Raw genomic sequence first — 17,156 nt, 5'->3', positions numbered from 1 at the left:
GCAAAACAGCTAGATCATGTTGTATGACTGTTAAGGCTCCATCCCAGCATCCCCCAGTTAGCATCTCTATGAGTGAGTATCTGTCACCCCTCCCTCACCTATGCTCCAAGCTCAACACAGGGATAACATCTGAAAGCTCCTGCCTGTATCTCATCCATTAGCTATTTTGTGAGCAGGGGTTATCAAAGCTCAAACAAGCCCAATAATAAAATCTTCCCACTGTCACATCACCTTTCATCCGAAATATGTTTTTAAATGCGGCAACATTACAGGAAGGTGGGCTCTGCTCTCCTGCTCAGTCATAGGCTCTGCTAAAGGACAAGATGAAAGGTGTGTGTTCTTCTTTTGAGGTTATGCAGATCTTTTCCTCTCTCCAGGTTTCAATTAAAGTAGAGAATACATTACTTGCTTTCTAAGTCTTAGGTGAGCTAGAATTTCTTCTTCCTGTTGACATTTTATGCTGTTAGGCTGTAGATCCAGATGAAACCCCTGGTCCAGTACCCAGTTTAGCGTCACTGCAGCTCCTTGCAAGGACAATGGAAGCTTTAACCTGGGTGGATTCAGTGGGATATGACTTATTCACTCAGAGATGTGGAGAGTTAATGCTTATATTTCATTTGTTACACAGATTAGAGCTAAAACTGGGCTTGACTGTGAACATTTCATAGAAGAAAAAACAATGATGGATCACATTTAAGTGACTTTGTTGGAAGCAGAGGCTAGTAGCAGGGCTGTGATGAAAAACCAAGTTTTTTGTGTATTGGTCAAATTATAGGAAGGAGGGTGGACAAAACAGGCAGCCTGAGTAGTGTGGGTGAAAATTCTTGAAGGTACACACTTCCAGTTTTTACAAACATAAGTTCTGAGAATGAACATATAGCATGGTGACAACAGCTAACAATACCATGTTGTATATTTGAAAGTTGCTAAGATAGTAGATCTTTTTTTTTTTTTTCTTTTTTTTTTGGTACGGTACGCAGGCCTCTCACTGCTGTGGCCTCTCCCGTTGCGGAGCACAGGCTCCGGACGCGCAGGCTCAGCGGCCATGGCTCACGGGCCCAGCCGCTCCGCGGCGTGCGGGATCTTGCCGGACCGGGGCTCGAACCCGTGTCCCCTGCATCGGCAGACGGACTCTCAACCACCGCGCCACCAGGGAAGCCCAAGATAGTAGATCTTAAAAGTTCTCATCACAAGAAAAAAAATCTGTAACCATGTTAGGTGATGGATGTTAACTAAACTTACTGCGGTGATCATTTCACAATACATCAAATCATTATGTTGTATACCGGAAACTAATACAATGTTATACATCAGTTACAGCTCAATAAAACAGGAAAAAAGGAAAAATCAGTTTGATTTGACGACTAACTTTAAGAAAATTAGATATTTCTCCCTCTGACGTCTTCAATAAATTTAAACATATGAATGAGAAAAAAGAAAGTTCTGAAATTTTCTGAACTTGCTTTACTTAGTTGAATAATCCAGCTTTTCACATTTTGGGCCAGTGGCTTCCCAGCACGACCTGGCACGACCATGTTCCTATTTGTCTCCGAGACCCCGATCCTCAAGGGCCTGTGAAATTTCCTCTTGGAAAGCCTTGGAAAACCATTCTCTATGGACTCGCCTCAAATCCCTGGTTTCATTTCCTAGGTCCTCACAACTTATACCCGCGTAAGTATCTTGTGGGAGATAACAGTGAGCCAGTGGGGCTGTTGCCTTCTCTTGTAGACTTCTGTTTGCCTCTGTCACCTCCCAGAGCATAAATCCCTGAAGGATCCAGACCAGGTCTGCCTAAACCAGCTTTGGCTCTACCTTTCTCATTGCCAAGGCAGAGATCAGAACAACATCTGACGATAACAGGGCATGGTAACAGCAGGCATCCAACCGCCCTGTGCAGGCTTCCACTCCTCCTGAATGAACCCAGAGGAAGCACCAGGCTGACCACCAGAGGAACATACCAGAAGGTGAGGTTATTGATACCAATTCCTCGATGACAATGAGGATGATGATGGTGGTGAAAACTGGGCCCCTAGAACGTGCTAAGAATGGCGTCACAGCTCCACACATTACCTCGAATTCTCTCACCCACCCCATGAGCTAGGCTCTTGCAAATGAGAAACAAGGGAGACTGACTGGCTGGCCCAAGGCCTCACAACACTGAAGGGGCAAAATCAGGATTCAGATCCAGATCAAGCTGAATGCAAAGTTGTTTTATCTCTTCTTTTCCATTAAATCTGCAAAGTCAAGATTATGCGAGCTCTTGAATTTCGAAAAGCTGGAGAGCCTTGTTTTTTGGAAGAGAGTTTATTGAGAAGGTAATTGCCTGTTACTCCAGTGACAGATGCTATATAACCAGAGAGACTCAGAGATAATGAGAGCGTATATTCTGAGGCTAAGTCCGACCGCTAAGAGTCAGCCCGACTCTCCTCTTCACACACTGCTCCGGTGAAATGGGAGCAGGTGACCGTATCAATGAATAATGAGGTATCCTTAGATGCCCCAAGGCAGAAGGCTGAGAATTAACATCCCTTGTACTCTGCAGATTGTAGGGCATTCATCTGCCGAGGGGTACAAAGGACAGAACAAAATCCATTATTATCCGTTTAGAGGTTGGCAAGACAACCCTCAGAAACACATAGGATCCTACATTCCTTTTGAGCTACTATATTAATATTCTTTTATAGTTTTTTTCTTTTTTTTTTTTTTTTTTGGCTGCATTGGGTCTTCATTGCTGCGTGCAGCCTTTCTCTAGTTGCGGCGAGCAGGGGCTACTCTTCGTTGCAATGCACAGCCTTCTCATTGTGGTGGATTCTCTTGTTGTGGGGCACAGGCTCTAGGCATGTGGGCTTCAGTAGTTGCGGCACGAGGGCTCAGTAGCTGTGGCTCACGGGCTTAGTTGCTCTGCGGCATGTGGGATCTTCCAGGACCAGGGCTTGAACACATGTCCCCTGCATTAGCAGGCGGATTCTTAACCACTGCGCCACCAGGGAAGTCCCTATTAATATTGTTTTCATCCATCCATTCATCCATTCATATACTCATTCATTCAAAAAACACTGTCAACTGTATATAAAGGAGATTTTCTAGACACAGGGACGTGTGTGTTTGTGTGTGTGTGTGTGTGTGTGTGTGCGTGTGTGTAGATAAGACACAGTTAATGCCTGTAGGAACTTAAACACTAGTAATGTGCTTCTTTAACTTACAAAAAGTCTGTATCCTCCACCCCTAAAATATAAATTTTATACCATAAACATATACATTTTATACCGAGGTCTGATATATATACACACAACTGAAAGTTCCATAAAACAACATCTACCCTTAAAATCTATAATGTTCTCTGATATTTTCTATTTTAGTCTACTCTAATACTCTTATTTAATGAGGGCAGCCTGCTTGAGATAATGATATGGCGGTTCAGGTAGAGATTTACAAGCGTGTATATCCACAACTGCATAATTGTGTGGAGTCAGCAGGGAAGAAATCAAGTAAACCTTTTCAAAGGTGTTTGAGTTGGGCCTTGAAAGATAGGCAGGATGGAGAGATGAGGGGCATTCCAGGAAGAGGGGACAGTGTGCTATACACACGTTGGCAGGCAAGCACAGCATCGAAACATGGCTCATAAAGCTCCATGGAGGAAGAAAGGTGGGCTGGAGTTAAATCAAGGGGTAGAAGGGTGTGATATGCAGGATCTGAATAAGAGAATGAAAGGGACAGGTTGTATTCAGGGGAAACTCATCAGGCAGGATCAGAAGAGGAAGACTTGGTGACAATCCCCTCACTCTCCCTTTTATTAGTCTTGGGGACACCCCACCTCGCCATGGGAACGTCTGCTTGCACAGGAACCTCACAGTGCAAAGACCCACCCTGCCCTTATCTGCAGGAAAAGCAAAGAATTCTGCAGAGGGCTTTGGCAGGATAACGGACAAAGATAATGCAAAAACTCACATGCTACAGACACTTGGACATGTTGAATGGAGTATAAGATTTTTTTTTTTAAGGCAGAAATGAGCTCACAAGAAAGGAAAAGGGAAATGAAAGGCAGAAAGATATGAGGTGATGTAGTGGCTACACAGGGAGAGAAGTACTGGTCTCGTTAGGCTGGAGGCTTTTTGTTGTTGTCCACTTGGGGACACGAAACAAAGCTGTGAGCCTTGAGAGGTGGGACACTGGAAATAAGACACCTATATAAACCCTGGGCCTAAACAATGAAACAGTGGACTAGGGACAAATCTATGCACTGGCACAGGAAGATGAAAAGATATTCCAATGACCCCTGCCTGGGTTCTAGGTAAAAACAACAACAACAAAATGCTCCCCAAGAATTTGAAACCACAGTCTCAAGTCTTACAGGAGTTTGGAGCTTACATTTATATCACCTTCTAGGTGCAGAAACTTGCAAACCAAGAAATTAACGTAATATTTGGCCCAGATGGTGAAGACTCTGGGGCTAACCTAAAAGAGGACACACACAAAAATGTATGTTTAAGGTGATCAAAGACAGAAATAAGAAATGCTAAACATAAGGAAAAAAACCCTAAAAAACCTAAAACAATAAAACCCACCTAAATAGATTTTAAAACAGTACTTCTAGAAATAAAAAATTCTATCACCAAAATTATAATTCTCACTGGGCACATTACACAACAGATTAGACATAGCCCAAGATAAGATTAATAAATTGAAGACAGACCTGAGAAAATTACTTAGAATGCAGTAGCCAGAGACAGAGAGGTAGAAATAATTAAAGAAGGGTAAAAAGATATGTAATATATCACGAGAAGGTCCAATGTACATCTAATATGAATGCCAGAAAAAGAGAAGAGGAAAAGTGGAGAAATGGCAATATTCAAATAATTAATGGCTAAGAATTTTCCAGAACTGATGAAAGATATGAACCCTCAATTCAAGAAACATGAGTCTCAAACAAGAAAATAAAAATAAATCCAGGGGCTTCCCTGGTGGCGCAGTGGTTAAGAATCCGCCTGCCAATGCAGGGGACACGGGTTCGAGCCCTGGTCTGGGAAGATCTCACATGCCGCGGAGCAACTAAGCCTGTGTGCCACAACGACTGAGCCCGTGCGCCTAGAGCCTGTGCTCTGCAACAAGAGAAGCCACTGCAATGGGAAGACCACTCATTGCAACGAAGGGTAGACCCCGCTCGCCTCAACTAGAGAAAAGCCTGCGTGCAGCCAAAAATAAAATTAAAAAAAATAAAAAATAAAAAAAAATAAATCCACATCTAAACACACAATGTAGCGAAACTGCAGAACACTATACACAAAGCAAAAAACCATAAAAGCAAACAGAGAAAAAAGTAAATAATCCACAAACAAATAGCAAATCAACCACAGACTCTTCAACAGCAATGCTTGAGGCACCATGGTGAAATATATTGTCAAAAGTCTAGAAGGAGAATAAATGTCAAAGTAGAATTCTATTCCTAGCTGAACTATCACTGATAATTGAGGGGAAAATATGGGCATCCAAGATAAACAAGACTGAGTGATTTACCACCCACTGACTGTTACTTAAAGAACTACAAAAAGATATACTTTGGGAAAAAGAAAATTTAAACCAGAAGAAAGGAGTAGGAGGCAAGAGGGAAAGCATCTGTTACATTGTTTTCTGTACTTTTTCTGTTTTGAAATAAAAATATAAAAAAGATACAGATGACCCAATTTACCTTGTTTAAAACACTTCGCTTGGGAAAGGTGAAATAATGGTACCAGCCAAGAGCAAATGCTATCAAATGACCCCATGAAGCAACAAAAATAGAATAAAATTATTGACTTATCCATAAATATTAATGAATATGATCTGAGCATCTTTTGGATACAAAGAACAACACTGCTGAACCAGTGAAAGATGTTTAACAAGAAAAATATCTAATATGTTATTTTGGTAGAACATTTTTGTTTCCTGTCCTTTCTTCACCATTTAAGTTACCTATTTGGATACTGGTAATTCGTAACTACAACTTTAATTTAATATTGTATACAATTGATCCCACACAGTCTAACTGATGTGGAATTCCGAAGGACTCAGTTTTTTAAATAAAACTGAAAAATACAGATTCCCGAGTAGCCCCATAGATAATAAATCTATACTACAAAATTTTAAAAAATTACCTTTGCTATTCCATACAAGTTTTAATTATATTAGAGATAACAGAATACAACTTTGTGATATGATACAAGCCCACATAAATCCAGGTTTTTAAAACATTCAACGTCTTTCTAAAAAAAAGCCAACCTCAGCAAAAGAAAGAGTAGGGCATATTTATTTGGAGTTCCCTTTAAATGTACTACACATACATCAAAAATAACACCTCTTCTTGCTATGGCTACAGAACAAAATGCCAAATGCACATTTACATTAGAATCAGGTAACAAGCCACAGAATCTACTCACATTTATTGTCCCATAAGTAAGCAAATACAAGGGCAAAAATTACTAAGCACTTTTCAGCAGACAAGAAATGGAAATGGCACAGAAGCTTACATCTCTGCCAAAAAATACAAGGGGAGTAAAGAGTCTCTTTTTATAAAAAGCAACAATATTGAAAATTGATTGACTGCATTTCTTCAGCTAAAAACACAATGTCCATCTACTTGGCCATCAGCATCTAATAAACTCTCTCACCCTGGGCACGCAATGAAAATTTGCTGATGAAGAGGACTTGTACTTTTCTTTTCCATTTTTCTTGTTTGGGGACCTTTAAGTCGTCTCATAGAAAGGAACAAAAATGGCTACCTCTAATTAAAAGAATGCTGTGGTACATGTTACTTTTTCAGACATAATGTTTACTCCAGGAAGAAAAATGTCATGCAAACACATGCCAAACTGAGTAAACTAAAGATGAAAAAGTTAAACCCAAACTATTTTACTTCAGAAATTCTTAAGTAACAGTATCTAAACGATTATTTTGGAAACAGGGATGGGTCAGGATCTAGCCTTCTAAGCACCTCTTTCAACTACTGTACAACTTCCCAGTTTCTTGGGAAAATCCACCATGATACACAATTTCAGAGAGCCCTGGCCTGCTACTTTGGCACTGTTCCACTGTCAAGGAGTGAAACGATTCTTTTTTGTGCCTTCCCACTCTCTCCTCCTTAACTCCCCCCGTGATCTCTGGAACCCAGGTGGCTCCCAGACCCGCACTGGTAGGGGGGAGGGGCCTGGGCTGCCTCAGCACCTCTCAAGGAGCTCAGAGGGTTCCAGGGATCAGCACTGTTTGGAACAATGGGAATGTGGGCACGTGAGTTTTGGACTCAAGTTATGGGGAGCCCTGTATTGGCTTGTTTAAAAAAGTGAAAGAAGGTATCTTCCCATGAAAATGACTGGCAGTAGAGTGTAGAATGGTTCAGAGGTGGGCTCTGAAGAGAACGAGCTTGAATTCAAATCAGTGCTGTGTGACCTTGGGCAATTACTTTCCCCTCTCTGTGCCAGCTTTTCCCATCTATAAACAGGGATATAAATACTACCTACCTAAGGTCACTGTGAAGATTAAAGGACCTAAGAAGTTAAGCACAGTGCTTGGCACATAGTAAGTGCTCCAGAAATATTAGCTATTATTAGTAGTAAGAGTACGAAAAACACAAAAACATGGGTGAATGGGGAAAAGGTACAGTACTAAGGTTTCATTTATTATAAATGATTTAAACTGTAAAACCTAGAAAACATTTTCCTTAATAGGTAGTTAGAATTCACTGATCTAATAAAAACGTTAAAATGCAAAGTTTGTAACTTTCGGGCAACCGTACACTTAAATATTCTTGAATTTTGATTCCCAAACCTTAAATTGTGATTCTTATAAAGGTTATTTTTAACAGATGATGTTGACTATCATCCGTTACGTATTTTTTTTGAGACTTGGGCAGTGAGCTCGCTATTACGTTCAATTATTTTAAGGTATGATGCCTTAAAGCAGCAGGACCCAACCTTTCTGGCACCAGGGACTGGCTTCGTAGAAGACAGTTTTTCCACAGAAGGGGGTGCGGGGGATGGTTCAGGCGGTAATGCGAGCGATGGGGAGCAAGCGGCAGATGAAGCGTCACTGGCTCACCCGCTGCTCACCCCCTGCTGTGCGGCCTGGTTCCTAACAAGCCAGCTCAGCAGCCCCGGGGGGGTTGGGGACCCCTGCCTTAAAGCCAACCCCAGACCTCTTCTCCTGTCCCAGTCTCCTCGTAGGAGGTACAAAGCCAAGCTTCATACAAAGAGCTGCGTCACTCTGAATTCCTTTCCTTTCTCTTATTGTGTGTGGCCTACCAAGGTCAGAAAACAAGTAATCTGAATCTTCCATTCGGACTTTCTTCCTTTCTGACTGTCCTTTGGAGATTTAGCACGCTGTCCTTAGAGCCCTTGTTGAAGTAATGAACATAAGGCTGAAGCCACAAGCCTTATTTTGCAGTAGAATCATTTGCAAAGAAAGATACTGACTACTGACGTTGAAGGGCATTATCTATCTAAGAATGGACCTAAAGGTAACTGAGTCAAGAATTTCTGGTCTTCCAATTTTCAGATAACAGAGTGGTATTTCTGAATGACTCACCAAAAAATTTCCTCGGATAAGATGTCACTGAGACCATATGTTCTCAACTGGGAGCTCAGGCCAGCCCTTGAAGAATAATGATTTTTTTTTCTTTTACTTTAAAAATAGGACAAAAGATTTTGACTAAAGTACATGACACAGCAGAGGCTATGAACACAATTTATCTATGATAAATAACGTTAAGTTATGCTTAACGTTAAATTATGCTTATCTGTTCTAAATGCAGTGGTGAAGCGTGCTGAACTGTATTGGCCAAGGATTGTTTTGAAGTCCTGGATCCACAATTTTTTTCTTAAATCAGCAAACTAAACTATTATCTTTTAAAAATTACCCATGGTATCAAACACTTGGAAACTAGGGGGAAAGCCATCCATCTTTTCTTAGAGCTGTAAAATCTATATTCAGTGTCAAGATGAATGTAAAAAGACGCAAGTCTCATGTGCATACTCACCAGGGGTTCTGCCATAATGATTCGAATCTTGCGCTCAGCCTGAGTGGTGAAGTTGACAAATAAACTCTTGAGGACATATTCTCCAGGTTTGCTGTCTGGGTCCACACTGACGGGTAACATGGTTGGTGGCCCTTTCTCCTTTTGTGTGCCAGATACAGGTGGAACTGGAGGCTTGATATAACCGTTGCCAACTGGAGAAGCTGAAAAAACAGAATGGATATTCTTACTGGCTGAAAATAATATCATCAATATTCAGATGGCTATGTTAAACCATAAATATAAAGATATGAATCACATGAAGAATGCTGTACTCAATATCATAACCTGGCCTTATGGTGTTAGGATTTAACTATTTTGATTATATAAGTGTGTGTTACGCCATATTTATCTTGAAATACTTCTGGTTACCACATTGCTTTAGGTAAATCGTGTTGCAAAAACATAATACAGCTGATAAATCCTAAAACATTTAGGACGTTTTTAGCTTCTTTTTTATGTTCCAGGGAAATGGACTAAGAAAATGCATAGGGGAAAACAAGTGATTCCTTGTCCTGGTTTTCCTGATAACCAGGAGCATTCTGTCTTCTGTGATTCATTCTAATAATGGAAAAGACTCTGGGGTCGTCCCTTCCAGAAGTTTCCAAGAACCAATTTTCAGAAGCCCAGCTGGCTCTTGCTCCTGAAAGGGATGCCCCTCTTGAAAGATAAAAGGCTCAAGCAGTGCCATCTATGCCATCCAAGGTGTGGGTTCTTCTCCCTCTCACCAGCCTTTGGTTCAAGTTGGGATGCTCCTCCTCATCCTATATAAAATGTGCAGATTCCCTACTTGGATTAGATCTTGAACAGAGGCCATTATCAGAATCTCCAGTCAGTGGCCTCCTCTCAGGATGCAACAGACGGACCACTGCTTTAATTTGACAGTTACAAAAAAAAAATTTTATTCATAAATGAAAATTTCCTGTCTCTCTACTTTTGACTATCATTTGACATGTTGAATTCTAACAAGGACTAGCCCTTTCCACCTAAGTACCTGTAAGATGGTCAGTTAACAATATTCAATGAAGGAAATATGAGAGTAGGTGAGCTTAGGTGACAGGCATTAGGTATGCTGAGGAGAGGATGATAAAGTAGACTTTTAGAAGGAAAACTAGATAGTTTGGGTGACTGGATACAGAGATTAAGGAGAGGAGTGAAGAAAAACAAAAGCAGATTTCCAGTTTGGACATTGGTTTGGTTGTCAAGAGAATGGGGGCACGTCATTGATAATAAAGGAGGGAAAAAGTTCTCCATGAAAGCTGAACACTCTTTTCTCAAAACTACAAATAAATTCAAGGCTTCTCTTAAATTTCTTTCTATCTCAAACTAAATTCTGAGGAAGCCAGGCAAAAATTTTATTAATTTTATGGAATTACCAGCATGTCCTCACGTCATATAGATTCTCTGTCATCTTTCTTACTCTTTCCTAACATCCCCTCCTCTCTACTTCATTTAACCTGCCATACAGGTGGGGACTCCCTTACATCTGGAGGGTCTTCCCATATCTCAACTACCACTAAACTTTAAGAATACGGCCTCTCAAGTTATAAAAATAAAATAAAATCGGTTGTATATGATTCCATTTTCTCATTTCTCCATTCTCACTAGCTCCATCCTAGTCTAGGCCTTTGGAAACCCATGGCTACATTATTATGGCAGCCCCATTGCTGGCTTAATTTCACTCGTTTCACATACCAAACGAATCTTCCTTCAGCTTAATTCTAACACATTTCTGCTCAAAATGGTCAACGGCTCTCAATGCTCCTCATCCTGCTTCAAACCCATGGCCTGGTTCTGAATGCACCCAAGTCGTGCTGATGGCCCCGGCTGGCCCAGGAGTACACCGTTCTCACCTGCGCCTTCCTGCTGTCCCTCAGCTGCTGCTTTCCACTCTTCTCTGCTCATCTAATCCTCCTGGCCTTTCAGAACCACTCTTACTCTCATCTCCGTGAAACCTACTCCACCAGGCCCATCCTCACTGGTCAGTTTGTATGACAAGGTTTAAACGTTTAACTCTCGCACTTTGGCCTTGTACGTACATCCTGCATGACCTAAGGAAGGCTCCAGAGATAGCTGACAAGTGAAATCATTATCAATTAGTCACGCAGTTCTGCTGAGGGTTCGCTCTGTAACTGAACCATATACTTTTCTGTGTCCCCGCACAAGACTGTAGCCTCCCAGATCTAATACAGAGTTCTTCGCACAGGTAATACTTAATAAGTCTCTTTAAATAAATAAATGACATCTAACTTTAATACAGAGTTCTTCGCACAGGTAATACTTAATAAGTCTCTTTAAATAAATAAATGACATCTAACTTTATTTCTGTATGTCTTGAAGTGATTCATAAGGAGGGAACACTATGAGAAGAATCAGTGGTCACAGTTTTAAAGGAACAGGGTGAAACATTTGCAGTGAAGAGTCATTAGTAAACGGCACTCCTTGCAGCTTACTGAAAGGTACTATTAATTCTAAAGAGCATATTCAAAATCAGGTGATGCAAATGAAGTCCATTCCTCTGCCTTACCTCCCACCCTAAGTGCAAGAACCTGGTGGAAGTAGGAAGCCTCCCAGGTCCAACCTACGGAAGGACGTGGGATTTCCACGAGATATCATTCTAATGTATCAAGGGCACTGTGCCACAGGACTGAGACGGAAACAGAAACCGAAGAAGTCTAAGTGGAGGACTTTTTATTCCCTTTAGTTTTCCACAGGACTTAATCCGTTTCTAGAAGACAGCAATAATCAGGTTGATAGGACACAACTGCAAGACCAGATCCATAATCCTAAGGCTCTGGGGCTTAAAAGTCCTAACTATAGTGAGAGAATTTTCCTAACAGTGACCTGTAGCAGTCCTCCTGCAAAGCTGCATTTTCAACCAGAAGAGCTGAAATGCAGATATCAGAATGTCTCCCAGACAACTCTTCCATTTAAAAGGCCAAAGTACCAATTCACTGCTATCATAAAAAATGGTATCTGCCGATACTTCAAAGCCCAGACATCCTTGTGAGTACAAAAGTCTGTGTGCACAGCCTTAGCAAGCTGGAACTATCCAAGCCCAGAAGAGTCCTGTGTCAGAGCTGAAAGCGACTCAAGGAGAGGGCGCCCATCATTCTGGCTGCAAACAGACCAGCTGGGCAGATGGAGATGCCGTGAGAGTTAATGGGTAAGAGTCCTTGAACCAGATCCACTCCCAAGTTTTAGAAACCCCTCTTCATCCCACCATAATTCATAACAAATTCTAGCTTTTTGTAAGGATAATTTTCATGGCACCTTTCAGTGACTCAAATTATATATTGTTACCAAATATAGTTGAGAAGCAGAAAATACATGTTCCTGGTACTCAATATTTAGTCACATAGTTCACACTAAACATTAGACCACTACCATTGGAAAAAATCGTTATATCCTCCCTCAGCACTTGCTTGCCCTTAATCTACACATAATTAAGATCAACTGTCTAGTTTCTAAGTTCATAATAGTCTGGAAACAGAAAATTACAAGGGAAAGGTACAACATCTATGGGTAGATGCGCTAACAGCAAAAGAAGAAAAAAAGGCACAACTCTCAAAAGCCACCAGAACTTAAAAATGCAGTTGCCTGAAGCCATTTAGTACAGGGCCACAGAATATGACACTGGGGGCAAGGATTATCTCCATCCTGCAGGCTGTCATGATTAGCGTTCACGATGATAAACCTGAGTCCCGTGGAAAGGTTAGAATAAGTTCAACATCTAGTCCTGTATTGGAGAAGGTGAGGAAAAAGAACAATATAAATTTGCAAAAGGTTTCCATTTCAAAAGGAAAACACTAAAAAAGTTTTGGTATATTAAGGGGTAAACTTTGCTCTCAAAAATTAAATCTATTTCTTCATAGGTCTGATTTTTAACTAAAACTTCTTTTTCATTGAAACGTATAAACCAACCACCAATTCAGTAATTGTCAAACTAAGGCCCCATTTTCCAGCTCTGCAAATGCAGGCAGTTACAGTCTGCCCTCTGTCTCCTCTGCTTCCGCATTTGTGGATTCAACCAACCCTGGATGGAAAATGTTAAAAAAAAAAAAAAAAAAAAATTCCAGAAAGTTCCAAAAAGCAAGACTTGAATTTGCCACGGGCTGGTGACTATTTACATAGTATTTACATTGACTGTACTTACAACTACTTACACAGCATTTACATTGTATTAGGTATTATAAGTCATCTAGAGATGAACTAAAATATACGGGAGGCTGTGCATGGGTTATATGTAAATACTACACCATTTTATATAAGGGACTTGAGCATCCATGGATTTTGGAATCTGCAGGGCTCCTGGAAGCAATCCTCCGTGGACACTGAGGGAAGACCCTACAGTTTGAGTCTATTCCTCTCCACTGCTTTCCCTGCTTTCTATCCAGCCAGGCAAGCAAGCCCGTCTACACTTTAGGGTCCGGTCACTACCCTCTCCTCCACTGGCTGGGTCTAGGCCCTGCCCTCCACTGGGCTCTGCCACAGTCCACCCAGCTGCTCTGGCTGGTCAGCATCCTCTTAACATGGGACCTTTGGAAATACAGATCCCTTAGGATAAAAGGGTCCTGACAGGTCATTATCTCCTCTTCCCCACCTAAAGTCGAAGGAACAATTTAACTTGGAGTAAACACTTTTCTCATTTAAATTTCTTGTATGTGATGGATTTTTAAGCTTCAACTCCATCTGCCTTTATCCTCTCTCCTTTTCTTCTTCATCTCATCTTCCTATTTTCACACAACAGCTCAATGGCCCTAGAAAGTCACTGAAACCAGTGTTCCTAGGGGAGGGTGGGGAGCTGAGGTGGGGTTGAAAAGAAGAGCATCACTTTCAGATATTAATCAGGCCTCTAACTATTGAATCTCTGGAAATTTGCTTGGCTTATATTTTCCCATTTACATTTTAATCTCGGATGAAACATGTTCTAATTCTTCTTTTGTCTTAAATGGGTTTTCTTGATGCTATTTTATTACTTGCATTCTAAATTCTGTTTCAGTTGGTTCTGCTGGATGGTTTCAGGAGGTGTTTTCCCCCTTTTACCGGGTGTCTACTTCTTCTATCCAGCAGGCTCCATTCCTTAATCTGTTAGAAGTCTGTTTTAGGCTTTTGCGGCCCATTTGTTACGCTTTATTAGATCTATTTCTGAACGCAAGTGATGATCTTTTGAAGGTGACTCCTTTTTCCCCTAATTTCATCAACTAATACCTTAATTTTTAGCCTGACTGCTCTTAGCTGGCTACGGTCTTCAGTACAACTTCCCCGAGTTACCCACATTTCCACGAATTCCTAACCTCCTAACTGCAACACCAGCACAAACAGCCCCAAAACACATGGTGCAGCTACATTTTCATTTTTATTGTGACACTAAGGAAAGGAAAGGCTGTAACGAATTTCCTTGTGTAAGTGCCCCAGAGGCTAGAAGTGGCGATCTGTGTTACAGGAGAGCAACTGGTTTTCTCAGTTAGGTTTTCAGACACCTTAATACCATCGCTCATTATAGCTTACCATCCATTCACTCTTTCACCCATTCACTTCAACCAATATTTAATGAATGAGGGCTGAGGCTTCAGGTTCTGTTCTGGGCACTGGGAAGATAGCAGTGAACAGATGGGTCCTGCCCTCATGGAGTTTACAGTTTACTGAGGCAGGGTCATATAATCAGCAATTTCATGTGTGTGTATACACACACACACACACACACACAAAATGTGTTAGATTGCAATATGTTCTAAAAGACGAAGGGAAAATTAAATTGAGTGAGCAAATAGAGGAACCTGCTCTGGTCTATCTGCCCAAAGGTGCTTAGATGTTACAGTCTACAGCTGTCGTGGAGAGGGATGAAAGACACGTGCACTCTTGGTATCCAGAAAACGCAGAGCACTTGGCTCACGCAGGATCTGCTTTTCTGATCCATCCCTATGGCCTGCCTGCATCTGTGTCAGCTGGATTGGAAATGAGAATTTTAACCAGCCTGTGAAGGCCATGAATCAAAATGCTGACCAGACACACGGCTTCTTCACCTCCTCCACAAAGTACAGGACTCAGAGAAGGGGACATCTCTGCCGGCTCTTCAGCAGCTTACAAAGACAGACAAGCAAAGAGCCAGCTTTTCAAAACACTCAATGCCTTTTCTGATGTTTCCATTACTGGAACCACACCCTGAGCATTTGAAAAAGAAAATGGTTTACTTTTTTTTTTTTTAAGTATCCTGAGATATAGTATGTAGTAACTGTTCAAAGTAGGTACTCCTCCTAGAAACGGAGGTCTATTTAAACAACTTTACTTTCTAGAGATCTAAGTAAACTTATCTTTCAAAACAGGAGTAAACTGATTAGATTTCTTTGTTCACAGTTGGATATACGTTATTCTTTCTGCCAGTTCTCGGTGCCTCGTTCATTTTGGAGGTTTGGAGAGCAAACCCCTTTTGTAACCAAGAACTGGGTCCTTCTTTAAGGCCATACGTCCCCCGCTCAATCCCTCCTTTCCTGTAAGACTCATTTTGTTTACTGAGATTACAGGAACATCTCATAAAACATAAACCAAGGATGACGCAGCTACTGTGAAACGTGTCACACTGTGTACAGACCAATAATAAACTGTCCACTAATGCATTTATGAGGGTGCTTAAGAAATGGCATTTTAAAGGGACTGCAAGTACTCAGAATGACCAGAAACCCTGAAGGTCATGGAAAGTAAATTAGGACAAAAAGAAAAAACCCTCCAACTATGATCAGATGAATTATTTTCCTCCGAAGAGTATTATTAAGAAGTGGAGGGCTTCCCTCGTGGCGCAGTGGTTAAGAATCCCCTTGCCGATGCAGGGAACATGGGTTCGAGCCCTGGGCTGGGAAGATCCCACATGCCGCGGAGCAACTAAGCCCGTGCGCCACAACTACTGAGCCTGCGCTCTAGAGTCCGGGAGCCACAACTGCTGAGCCCGTGTGTCACAACTACTGAAGCCCGTGTGCCTAGAGCCTGTGCTCTGCAACAAGAGAAGCCACTGCAATGAGAAGCCCGCGCACCACAACGAAGAGTAGCCCCCCACTTGCCGCAGCTAGAGAAAGCCCTCACGCAGCAATGAAGACCCAATGCAGCCAAAAATAAATAAATAAATAAAAAGGAGAAGTGAAAGATATTGGGATAAGAAGAAACAATTAGCTTGAGCAACAGAAAAATATTTCTTAAGGGATAGAAGATTCCTAAATAATAGTATATATTTCAAAGCAGGTCAAGAAAAGACTACTAGGCAAAAATACTCAGAAATAATTTTTGCCTTGGAAGAGAAATATATTCAATGACATGTTAAGTTCTGCTTAATTAATTTCCATAAAGTTCTAATAATGTGAAATGTTCCTCCCATTTTTGTTGATTAAATACATTCCTGCTTTCTCTTACACTATTTAGCTCTCAATTCTATAGTTCTCAAATTGTGTTCCTTCAAGTTTCAGGGTTCCCAAGTTATCTCTAGGACAATTAATATCTTCAATCGTCAAAAATAATCCTAGAAGGTCAAACAATCTCCCTTTTACAGATAAGACCATGTAGGTTCAAAGAGGTTACATGATTTGCCCAAGGTCACAGAGTGGTTGACTCAGGATCTGAACCCATGTGTACCTGACAGTGTATCTTGTGAGCTTCCCGTACCACCCTGTCTTAAAACATAGCAGTTGCTTGCGATGAAGACTCAATAATATAAGCCCCTTTACCCAACCACAGGGTTTTTTCCCCTGGCATAAACTAGTTTGGGGACTTCAAGAGATGAGAAGATAAAATATAAGTGTTGTAATTTGGAGAATGAGGCTTCCTATGGATTAGTATAGATGGTTATTTTCTAGAAAGACTCATACAACCTCCAGACATGGGTCCCATGCCAAGTTGTATGTCTTCTTGAGCTTGAATGCATCTTTCAGCCATTAGAGGAGGCTGAGAAAGGCTAGGAGTACAAAAAAAGAATCAAGAATTGAAGACCCAGGACTTCTCTGGCAGTCCAGTGGTTAAGATTTCGCCTTCCAACACAGGGGGTGCGGGTTTGATCCCTGGTCGGGAAGCTAAGATCTCACGTGCCTCGCGGCCAAAAAACCAAAACATAAAACAGAAGCAATATCGTAAC

The 17,156-nt window shown here is 41.3% G+C and overlaps 1 protein-coding gene across 5 annotated transcripts in view; it reads right to left on the bottom strand.

Moving 5' to 3' along the window:
- Positions 1-17,156, bottom strand: part of FRY (FRY microtubule binding protein) — a 342,122-nt gene that overhangs the window by 210,753 nt on the left and 114,213 nt on the right. For all 5 annotated transcript variants that reach the window (XM_055089601.1, XM_055089602.1, XM_055089603.1 and 2 more), the window contains one exon: positions 9,005-9,204. In XM_055089601.1, the coding sequence (XP_054945576.1) occupies positions 9,005-9,204 (200 nt within the window). The remainder of the gene's footprint in view (positions 1-9,004; positions 9,205-17,156) is intronic.

Source organism: Physeter macrocephalus, chromosome 13 (assembly GCF_002837175.3).
Source record: "Physeter macrocephalus isolate SW-GA chromosome 13, ASM283717v5, whole genome shotgun sequence".
NCBI classification, from domain to species: Eukaryota; Metazoa; Chordata; class Mammalia; order Artiodactyla; family Physeteridae; genus Physeter; species Physeter macrocephalus.
This window is presented reverse-complemented; position numbering and strand designations above follow the sequence as displayed.